This window comes from Eptatretus burgeri, chromosome 14 (genome assembly GCF_056783735.1).
Source record: "Eptatretus burgeri isolate ZD-2024b chromosome 14, Ebu_testis_v1, whole genome shotgun sequence".
NCBI classification, from domain to species: Eukaryota; Metazoa; Chordata; class Myxini; order Myxiniformes; family Myxinidae; genus Eptatretus; species Eptatretus burgeri.
Genome location: NC_140974.1, coordinates 39,516,880 through 39,529,434, shown reverse-complemented (window position 1 = coordinate 39,529,434; position 12,555 = coordinate 39,516,880). Strand labels below are relative to the sequence as shown.

Sequence of the window (12,555 nt, the reverse complement as noted above, 5' to 3'; positions counted from 1 at the left end):
GAGGAGTAGATATACGTGGGTTGTCCCTTTGAAAAACAAAACAGGTAATACTCTTATGTTAGCCTTCCAACAGATATTGAACAAAAGCAAGAGAAAACCTTAAAAATTGTGGACGAATGAGAGTACAAAGTTCTACAACAAAACATTTATGAATTTTCTTAAAAATAACGGCATTACATTAAACAGCACCTTTAATGAAGGAAAAGCGGTTGTTATTGAGCATTTTAATCGCAGGTTAATAGAGAGACGATATAAAAATTCACTCACCTCGGTTCTTAACACTGGCTATCTTTAATTCAGGACATTGTAGATAAGCACAACGCTACGATTCGTACCTCAACAAAATCCAAGCCATCAGAAACATTCACAAAATTAGAGTATGAAAGAGTTTCTTCTGAGAAAGCCTAAGTCCAAAGTTCGTGATATGGTAAGAATATACAGGTGGAAATCTGATTTTGAAAAAGGTTATTCCAAGCGATGGACAAATGAACTTTTTTTAAATTGCTTATGCAATAGATAGTTCCTTGGACTTATAAATCATACGATTTAAAAGGAGAAGAGATTTTAGGTTAATTTTATTCACATCAATTACAAAACACAAAGATAATAAATGGAAAATAAAAAAATTGCAAAAATTGACTCCACCCCTTTTTTGACTCTGCCCACACAAGCCACACCCACATCCATCATGTTGTTTTGGTTCTAGGAACCATACGCATACAATACACAGGTATCCCAAGTCAGTTATGCCGTTAAGTATATGTGTAAACAGAATCCCTCCTTGTGTGTAGTGGGAATTCGAAGGGTGCCTTACGATGTTTTTTTAGTTAGGGTAATAAATCTTTATATCCCATCCTCCATTGCGATCCACAGTACCCAAGCGCTTCCCGCCTTCAGTGTGCTAGCAACAACGTACCACGGTCCACCTGTTGTCTCTGGAGGCTCGTCTTGACGAGACAGAATCTTCGCTGTCGCAGTTCCTATTCGGCTTCTCTAAACGCTCCAACTCTTTCTTGACGAGTCCACACGCTTGGAGTGGGCGGGCCTCGCCAGTGCCTGGCCGAGGCCCCGCCCAGAAAGGGCGGACCTATGGGAGCCCCGTCCAATCAGGGTGGACAGTGACGTCAGTTTTGGCCAAGGCCCCGCCCCGCTGAGAGGGGTCTATAAACCACAACATCATCCTCAGTCTTGAGTTCTTTGGGGGTCGTTCGTTCTGTGCTTGGAGGCCAGAATTGGTTGGAAAACGAAGGGGTTCCCGCTGCTTGGCTCCACTCACGTCTCGCCCCGATGGCCCGACGACTGGTCCCGGCCCACTCGAGCTCCTCCACGGACCCGAACTCCACACGGGCGGCTGTGGACCTGACTGCACGACTGTTGGCAGGTGCCACACCATGGAGCATTCCTTTCCGCGAGACTCAGGTACTCGAAAGAACTGTGACCTCAGCCCACCTCTCTCCCTGGCTGCAAAAGTCCTTTGCCTTCAACTGGGTTTATTTTGTCCGAGTTTGTGTCTGAGTGTGTGGCACCAGTCTAATAAGTAGAAACTGTATTCGTGTTTTCGATCATTCTAAATCTTGCCTCTATAATTCCCGCGTAAATCTGCTCTGAGTCTTCTTTTGTAAGTTGCTGTAAATTGTCGCACTACATCTTCTTTCTTTCCCCTGCATAGCACCTCAATAAACCTGTTTCTGTGCCACATAAATTTCCTCGTTTATTACAAATAAATGATTGTAGAAATGTTCCCAATTCATTTTCGTCTTTTCCTTCATTGGTCCAGCATGGTTCGGATCTGACTTTTAGCTGGGTCTTTGTTCTCGTTAATTTGCTCATCCTAGCCGGCAAGACTTTGGCAGTTCCGCTCGACTGCACCCGAACCGGAGTTGGTAGTCAGTAGTTGGAACTCCACCGCAGTCGGTAGAGTGACCCGGTTCAAGCAAGACATGCTGAGGGCGTGGTTCCCCGGTGGACGATACCACTTGGTTAATTAGGTAAATTGGTTCTGGACAAAAAGACCCTACGCTACGTGGTGGACGTATTGGCGTCCACGGTCGGTTAAGCAACCCACCGTCTCACGGAGTTATCCGTGAGTGACGGCCTACAATTCCGGAGAGTCCGGTGGGAATCGACGTAACTTTCCCCACTTAGCGGTCGTTCTCGCCACCGGGGACCTCCGTCCCGCAACAATATCCACATCCATAATACAATGATTAGTTTATTCGTTTGTCACACACGTGTTTATTAAATTAAAAAAATTGCTCTGCCCCCTTATTTGTCTCCACCCACACAAGCCACACCCATTCATCCCACCCCCACCTATACAAGCCACCCCACCCTTCCCCACCCACACAAGCCACATCCCTTCATCCCACCCTCCCCTCCCCTTGTGCGCCCCCACCTTTGACCCACCACATCCCTTCATTCCACCCCACCTTTCCCTACACACACATGGGGAGGGTAGGTGTGGGATGAAGGGGTGTTGTGTGTCGTTGGGGGAGCGCACCTACCCCCCCCCCCCATTATCCACCTCCCCACTCCCTCTCTTTTAACATCTCCTTTGTCCTTTTTTTGTAATTAAGAATGAAATAATTGTAAGCAAAGCATATATCATTAATACTTAAAACAAACATTATATTACACATCGAAATATCTACAACCGATTTTATGAAATAATGTTTGTTTGAGTGAGAGAGTGAGTCTTGAATCATCTGAGTGTTTCTTCCCTGTTTAAACACACACCCACACAGGGATTAATATTATATGGCACACCTGTGAATCCCAAAGGAGGTGTCGGAGTATGACGTCTTGGTTTATAAATAAATATATCCTAACTCTCATATGTTGGATTCAGTTCAGAAATAATTAATTACCTGGGGTAGCCTCTGATTGTTTGGAACAAGAGGTTCCACAAACATATCTGCACTTTCTTTGTGATTGACACTGTAAAAACAGAAAACACAAGCACTCATTTAACATAATTGTATTTGATCATGTGTAAATACCTTTCCAGTAAATCTACAAGGAACATTTAAATTTTACATCATTGTGCTTTATTATGTGTCACACCTTTCAAGAAAATCTTCAAAGGACTTTGAAAATTTTGGTAAATTTTGTGATGTCGGAGGTACCCATCTCGGTGGCAGGTTATTCATACAATTATTGTGAAATTGTGAAGTTGTGAAATTCTTGACGAACGAAGGATGTCATTCAGAGCTTTCCATTCCTTGTGGACATCATCAGTATTACAATTCGCCTCATCAATGAGTGAGTTTGAAATGCTGTAATTAAAAGGAAAAAAAAACAATTAGTGATATAGTTCATCATATACAATCAAAATGAAGACCAATTACTGCACCATACTGCCAAGAAGGAAGCCAGACTGAACAACGCGCGCGCGCGCGCGCACACACACACACACACACACACACACACACACACACACACACACACACACACACACACACACACACACACACACACCTCATTTTTTCATTTCTGTTCCTCATAGTTCCATCACAAAGCTTGGTGTTGGCTTAGTGGTTAGGGTGGTGGCTTGGGATCCGAGTGTCCTGAGTTCAAGCCTCGTTGGGCACTGAATTAATACACCAGCGGTTGACTCAGCCTGTCATCCTTCTGAGGTTGGTGAAATGAATACCAGTGTGTCCTGGTAGAGGGGCACTGCATCAGCGAAACAGTTGCGCTTCCATGAAATGATAGCTGCCCTGGCAGCTAAGCTCCCATACATAAGAAGAAGAAGATGAAGTTGTATCTCACACACACACACACACACACACACACACACACACACACACACACACACACGAACACACACACCTCATTTTTTTCATTTCTGTTCCTCACAATTATATCTCACAAACACAAGCGCACACACACACAGACACACACTTTCGCAGGCACACATTTGCACAGAGAGACACACACAAACACACAGAGACACAGACAGTCGCACACACACACACGACACACAGGCAGATACAGACACACACACAGACACAGACATACACATAGACCCACACACACAGACACACGCACACACACACACACAGACACACAGACATACAGACACACACACACAGACACACACAGACAGACAGACAGACAGACACACACACAGACATACACACACAGACACACACACACAGACACACACACACAGACACACACACAGACACACACACACACACACACACACACACACACACACACACACAGACACACACACAGACACACAGACACACACACAGACAGACAGACACACACACATGCACGCGCATACATATACACATACATATACATGCATACATACACACATACATATACACACATACAAAAACATACATACACATACATGAATGCATACACTCACATACACATACATGCATACATACACACATGCACATATGCATATACATACACACATACACATCCATATTCATACACACATACACATATCCATACAAGCCGGTAGGCGGACATGGGTAGTCGCCTACCCAATAGAACCTGACGCGATGGGCACGTTCGATGGGGAATGACCTGAGGATTAAGCACAATAAAATTCATGATTCCAGCTTCAAGGGTTAATGCTGCAGATTGTTTTTTCGTTAAAATACCCCCACATTTAGAGGTTTTTCGGCCGTTGCTAGGCAACGGTGGGGTCCATAGCAGCGGTTCTTTCTCACACATAACTTGGACATACCATGAACCTACCATACCAGTTTCATGTATATCTGACTCATAGTCTCTGAGATATAACGTACTTCGTTTTTTTATTGTTTTCAACCAGGGTTCATTCAAAGTCTATCTTCTCCGACAGTTTTCATAGGATTCGGCTGGAAATTTTTGACAATATGGCTGAATGTACTGCCCACAGTCGCTCGTGGCCGGATTTTTGATTTTCGAAAAAATAATATTTTTATGATTTTTCAAAAATTTCAAAGTTCCGTTGCTCGGCAACAGTGGTGTCAATAGCAACGGTTCTCATTTGCACACAACTAGGTCATGGTATGAACCTACCCACCAAGTTTCATCGAAATCGCCATTGTATTAACGGAGCACTGGACCGAACAGACAGACAGACAAACAAGCCGGTAGGCGGACATGGGAATTCGCCTTCCCAACAGAACCTGACGCGATGGGCCCGTTCGATGGGGGAATGATCTGAGGATTAAGCACAAGAAAATTCATGATTCTAGCTTCAAGGGTTAATGCTGCAGATTGTTTTTTCGTTAAAATACCCCCACATTTAGAGGTTTTTCGGCCGTTGCTGGGCAACGGAGGGGTCCATAGCAACGGTTCTTTCTCACACATAACTTGGACATACCATGAACCTACCATACCAGTTTCATGTATATCTGACTCAGTCTCTGAGATATAACGAACTTCGTTTTTTTATTGTTTTCGACCAGGTTTCATTCAAAGTCTATCTTCTCCAACAGTTTTCATAGGATCCGGCTGGAAATTTTTGACAATACAGCTGAATGTACTGCCCACAGTCGCTCGTGGCCCGATTTTTGATTTTCGAAAAATTAATATTTTTATGATTTTTCAAAAATTTCAAAGTCCCGTTGCAAGGCAACGGTGGTGTCCATAGCAACGGTTCTCATTTGCACACAACTTGGTCATGGTATGAACCTACCAACCAAGTTTCATCGAAATCGCCATTGTATTAACTGAAATCGCCATTTCAAATACTGATAATAAGTGCAGAACAAATCTCAAAAAAAACATTTTTGGAATTTTTTTTCTTCGACGAGATCGACGACCCAACATGTCGACGGAAAAACTGATAATAAAGGAAGAACAAATTTCAATTTTTTTTGAAAATAAAACTTTTTTTTTTTTCGACTGGATCGACTTCCCAATACATACACACATACACCTATCCATATACATACATACCTATACACACATACATATACACATGCAAAAACATGCATACATACACACATACACATACATGCATGCATACACTCACATACACATACATGCATACACTCACATACACATACATGCATACATACACACATACACATAGCCATATACAAACACACATACACATATCCATATACATACACACACATACACATATCCATATACTGTACATACACATACACACACATACACATATCCATATACACACACACATACACATATCCATATACATACACATACACACATACACATATCCATTTAGAAACACACATACACATATCCATATACATACATACATATACACATATAAAAACATGCATACATACACACATACACATATCCATATGCATACACACATACACATATCCATTTACATACATACATATACACACATACATATACACATTCAAAAACATGCATACATACACACATACACATATCCATATACATACACATACATACACACATATCCATTTTCATACACACTTTTGAGGAATTAATCATATAAAAGGCATTCATTAACAGTTTATTAGTGTATGAAAATTACCAATGTTGTGATGGGTCGTTTTATTCTTCATCAGAGAAAGATTGGAATTGAGCAAGTTCTCGTTCATCTCCGTTTGGTCAAAATGGTTTTCGAGTGAGAGAAATTCAGCTTTAAAACGTAAAAAAAATCCATATGCATACACACATACACTTAGCCATATACAAACACACATACACTTATCCATATGCATACACACACATACACATATCCATATACATACACACATACACATATCCACATATGTACACACATACACATATCCATATACATACACACACGTACACATATCCATATACATACACACATACACATATCCACATACGTACACACATACACATATCCATATCATACACACATAGACGTATCCATATACATACACACATACACACATACACATATCCATATACATACATACATACACACATACACATATCCATATACATACATACATACACACATACACATATCCATATACATACATACATACACACATACACATATCCATATACATACACACATACACATATCCATTTTCATCCACACTTTTGAGGAATTGATCATATAAAAGGCATTCATTAACAGTTTATTAGTGAATGAAAATTACCAATGTTGTGATGGGTGGTTTTATTCTTCATCAGAGAAAGATTGGAATTGAGCACGTTCTCGTTCATCTCCGTTTGGTCAAAATGGTTTTCGAGTGAGAGAAATTCAGCTTTAAAACGTAAAAAAAAAATCCATATGCATACACACATACACTTATCCATATGCATACACACATACACATATCCATATACATACACACATACACATATCCACATATGTACACACATACACATATCCATATACATACACACACGTACACATATCCATATACATACACACATACACATATCCACATACGTACACACATACACATATCCATATACATACACACATACACATATCCATATACATACATACATACACATATCCATATACATACACACATACACATATCCATATACATACACACATACACATATCCAGAAACATACACATATACACATATCCATATACATACACACGTACACATCCATATACATACACACATACACATATCCACATACATACACACACATACACATATCTATATACATACACACATACACATATCCATATACATACACACATACACATATCCATATACATACACATATACACATATCCATATACATACACACGTACACATCCATATACATACACACATACACATATCCACATACATACACACACATACACATATCCATTTTCATACACACTTTTGAGGAATTAATCATATAAAAGGCATTCATTAACAGTTTATTCGTGTATGAAAATTACCAATGTTGTGATGGGTCGTTTTATTCTTCATCAGAGAAAGATTGGAATTGAGCAAGTTCTCGTTCATCTCCGTTTGGCCAAAATGGTTTTCGAGTGAGAGAAATTCAGCTTTAAAACGCAAAAAAAAATTTTTGAGGGAGTGAAACACAGTCTGACAGTATTTCCCGGAAGTACTGGATGTGGCTGAAAAAGCAAGAAAACGAAGCAATGGAGTGTCTGTATGACTCCACTTGGTAATTTTCCCAGTCAGTCAGAAATGATGTACCAGACTTACGCAAGAGCTCTCAGTGAGCTGTCATTTTTCATCTCTGTTCAACAAAAGATATTTAAAGCAAGAACTAAGTTCAGGTCATACTCGATGATAATGTGTGATAAGGAAATTAAATTATTCACGAAAAAATAACACAAACAAATATGTACAGGATCTCTATTTGACTGTTCAATTTAGTTAAAGAAATTATCATATGAAAGGAAGGTGAAGCCCAGCCCCACATGGGAGTAGTGTCAAAACAGAAGTGTTTGACGAAGTGGGGTTCAATTATGGAAGGGCAAAACAACAGGTGGTCAGAAGTCAATATACTAATCATGAAGCATGAAAGGTACTGTTGCGGCTGGTGTTCAGGTGAGAAGACCACTTGGGACGGAAGCTATCTCGGGTTCCCACCAGACTCCCTGGAATCGCAGGCCATCGCACACGGATAACTCCGTGACATGGCGGGTCGCTAACTGAGCATGAACGCCAATAACTCAACCACGTACGTGACTTAGGGTTCTTCATGTAATATTGGTTACCTAAAAATAATCACGTGACCGAATTACTGGGGGACACACCCTCGGTATGCCTTGTCCGAACTGGATCACCTTACCGGATCAGATGCAGCTGAGCGACACTGCCAAGGACGTACCCGCTAAAAGGAATGGATCATTGGGAATAAAGTCCCGGCTCGGCTCGGATACGGACCATTCTGGATCAATGAACAAAAAGACAAAAACGAGCTGGAAACATTTCTACATAAGGATTTATTACAGGCTGGCGAGGAAAATATGCGGCACAATTAATGGAGTTTATTATTGTGTGCAAGTAGAGATAGAAAGAAAAGTGTGGTGTGACAATAAAACAAGCAACTTACAAAAGCAAACAGAGCAGAATTATCCCGATATAATTCTTCTGCAATCTTAACTGAAGTGAGGACAGGCACCATGATATAAGCAAGCACACACACACACACACACACACACACACACACACACACACACACACACACACACACACACACACACACACACACACACACACACACACACACACACACACACACACCGATGAAGAAGAGATAATGAGCAAAAAGAAGAGGAGACGAAGCCAAAGGTCTCATAATACCTTGCACGATTGACTGGCCGTGCCACCCAGAACGTTTTGGAGGGATGCTCCACTGAATGATCCCTCCTTGATAGTTGGTGCTTCGTCTCCTGCTCGGCTTCAGTGCAGCAAAGCATCTGCACCGATCCAGAGAAGGGACGCAACCGTCAGGTGTAATGGAGGGACTTTGGGTGGAGCCAGCGGCGAGTGGGTGGAAAAGGAGGAGTCGAGAGCGAGTGGGCGGAGAGCCAGCAGCAGGCGGAGTCAGGCGGGTGGGTGCAGAAGGCGGAGAAAAGTCGCCGAAATCAGGCGGGTGGGTGAAGAAGGCGACGAGTGTGTGAAGAAGAAGACGGGGCAGCAGGCACACGCAGAGACCGATCCAAAGCCAGGCAAAGAAGATGAGGATGACCACGACTCGACTCTGGACAGCTTCGTGATCCGTCCTTTATAGTCCCTGCGGTGCAAGGCGGTGCGCCGCCTCGAAGCGATGCATCGTCACCCGAATCGGGCGCTCCCATTGGGTCCCGGACAACACTTGACCCAACCGTCATGGCCGGAAGCGGCCTTACTTTACATCCGGCAAGACACGTCCGAGCTGCAGAATCGTCTCGCTCCGAACACCGCGATATGAATCGCCTTGCTTCGTCCGCCCGGGTGAACCATGCGGCCCGAGTGATCCGGGCCGTACAGCACACCTCTGCTTGGTGGCAGCTGTATCGAGGCGGAGGTGCGGGAGGATGTCTGCTGTCTGTGGGAGACATTTGTGGCCTTGGTGGTGAGCGAAGACCAACGGTAAGACGCCATTGTGAACCAGCGTGCAGACCCGAATGAAGTGTGCTATTCGTGCCCTGTTCTGTGCGATAATAAATTATCACGGGGCTGCGCGCTGATCCACCATTGAGTGTGCAGTTATCTATCCCCGTGGCGATCATCACAGGCGGTGATGTTTGCGGTGCTGACCCTGATCTGTCATGAATTGAAGGAAAGGATTAGATATAATTATTTGATGCAGAAATGTGTTCAAAAGAACGCACTGCGTGCGTCCTGAACAGTGAGTGAAGGTTGTTTATTGTTTGCTTCTCTGGTTGCCCTTCGCAAAGACCCATTCTTATGGTGTAGGGTGGGGCTGCAGTTTTTACAGCCGTCCGTCTGAGCGCGGTGCCTGCTTGGATTTATATCAGGAATAAGAGGAAAAGAGTTGGAATGAAGATAGATCTAATCAAACCTAACTATGAGATCCACACAACACACTTTGTCCCGTTTGACTCATTAGACATGAGGGAAAGGTCTATCTGAACGTATATTAATGAAATAACTGTCTGAGGACCACTGCATGATGGATGCCATTGCCTTGGAGGCATGCAGTTTCCAGAACTGCAACAATACTTTCGGTAAATTCTTTATTAGCAGGATCTGCATTTATTCGTTAAATATTAAGTTGCCATTTGTAAATCAAGAAAATTTACGAACAAATTACTCGTTTTGCATGAGTACATCAGGTTTTTCAATGACATTTTAATTTGATTGTTTTATCTGTGGTCAGATTGCTTTGCAGGAGGGATTTACATTTATGAGATGGTTCGTTCAGCAACGGAATGACAAGGCGAAGGATTTCTATCAAAAGGAGGGTGCACAAAATTTGACAATTATGGAAGGTGAGCAGAGTTTTGCCTTCAGTCGATCTGCAATGGAAGCGATGGCAGAGCATTCTGAGAAATAACTTGTCACCAATTTGATGTACTCAATAAACAGGGTTTTGTAGCCCTTTCAACTGCTAATTTTTGCTTGTCTTTAATTCTTTAGTTGCATGGATCATTGTGTTTTGTAAGTTTCATAATATGGTGGTGTGACTGCTGCCGCAGTTGCCCACCGTGTTCACCGAAGACAAAGCCATGTCTGAAAGAGGAGAAGCACAAAAAAAATCATTTTTCAAAATGAAAGACACTCTGATCACATCATCAACAAAGTGAGCCAGAAAACGAGTGATTAAAATGGCCAATTAACCCCTGTCCGAGGAAACGATACTTGGTCCACAATGCTAGGGATATTTTGAAACTTACCCTTTGCCCCCAGTGTATCCCGGTGTCTGCCCCGGTTAGAATAGGTGTACCATATCCCTGTGTGTCGTAAGAGGCGAACAGGGTTGCGTCAGGAAGGGCATCCGGCGTAAAAACCTATGCCAAATCATTATGCGGACAACAAAACGAATTTCCATACCGGATCGGTCGAGGCCCGGGTTACCAACGACCTCCACTGTTACCGGTGGAAATTGTGCTACTGCTGGGTGAAGGAGGAGAAGGAGATGGGGAAGGCAAGTCCGGAGGCAGTGGGAGAGGGGGAAGGGTAGAAGTGTGGAGGTGAGAGTTGGAACTCTGAATGTTGGGACGATGACTGGCAAAGGGCGAGAGTTGGCTGATATGATGGAAAGAAGAAAGGTGGACATACTGTATGTACAAGAGACCAAGTGGATGGGGAGTAAAGCTCGGAGCATTGGAGCTGGTTTCAAACTGTTCTACCATGGTGTGGATGGGAGGAGAAATGGTGTGGGGGTAATCCTGAAGGAGGATAATGTCAAGAGAGTATTGGAGGTGAGGAGAGTGTCTGACCGAGTGATGAGTGTGAAGTTGGAAATTGAAGGAGTGATGATGAATGTCATCAGTGCATATGCCCCACATATGGGGTGTGAGATGGAGTATAAAGAAGATTTCTGGAGTGAGTTAGATGAAGTGGTGGAGAGTGTATCTAAGAATGAAAGAGTGGTGATTGGAGCAGATTTCAATGGGCATGTTGTGGAAAGGAATAAAGAGGATGAGGAGGTGATGGGTAGGTACGGTCTCAATGAGAGGAATGTGGAAGGGCAAATGGTGGTGGAGTTTGCAAAAACAATGGAAATGGCAGTGGTAAATCCGTATTTCAAGAAGAAGGAGGAACACAGGGTGACATACAAGAGTGCAGGAAAGTGCACACAGATGGATGACATCTTAAGCAGAAGATGCAACCTGAAAGAGATAAGTGACTGCAAGGTGGTGGCAGGGGAGAGTGTAGCTCGACAGCATCGATTGGTGGTCTGTAGGATGACTTTAGAGGTGAGGTTGAGGAAGAGAGTGAGGGCTGAACCAAGGACCAGATGGTGGAAGCTGAAGGAGGAAGACTGTTGTGTGAAATTTAGGGAGGAGGTGAGACAGGCGTTGGATGGTGGTAAAGATGGGTGGGATGATTGGGAAACTACAGCAGAAGTGGTGAGGGACATAGCTCGGAAGGTACTTGGTGTAACATCTGGACAGACGAAGGAAGATAAGGAGACTTGGTGGTGGAACGAGGAAGTACAGGAAAGTATAAG

General features: G+C 42.9%; 1 protein-coding gene across 2 annotated transcripts in view; it reads left to right on the top strand.

Moving 5' to 3' along the window:
* Nucleotides 1-10,993, top strand: part of LOC147013002 (thialysine N-epsilon-acetyltransferase-like) — a 70,884-nt gene extending 59,891 nt beyond the window's left edge. For both annotated transcript variants that reach the window (XM_085854431.1, XM_085854429.1), the window contains one exon: nt 10,759-10,993. In XM_085854431.1, coding sequence (XP_085710557.1) covers nt 10,759-10,935 — 177 coding nt within the window. In that variant the 3' untranslated portion in view covers nt 10,936-10,993. The remainder of the gene's footprint in view (nt 1-10,758) is intronic.
* The last annotated feature ends 1,562 nt before the right edge of the window (nt 10,994-12,555 follow it).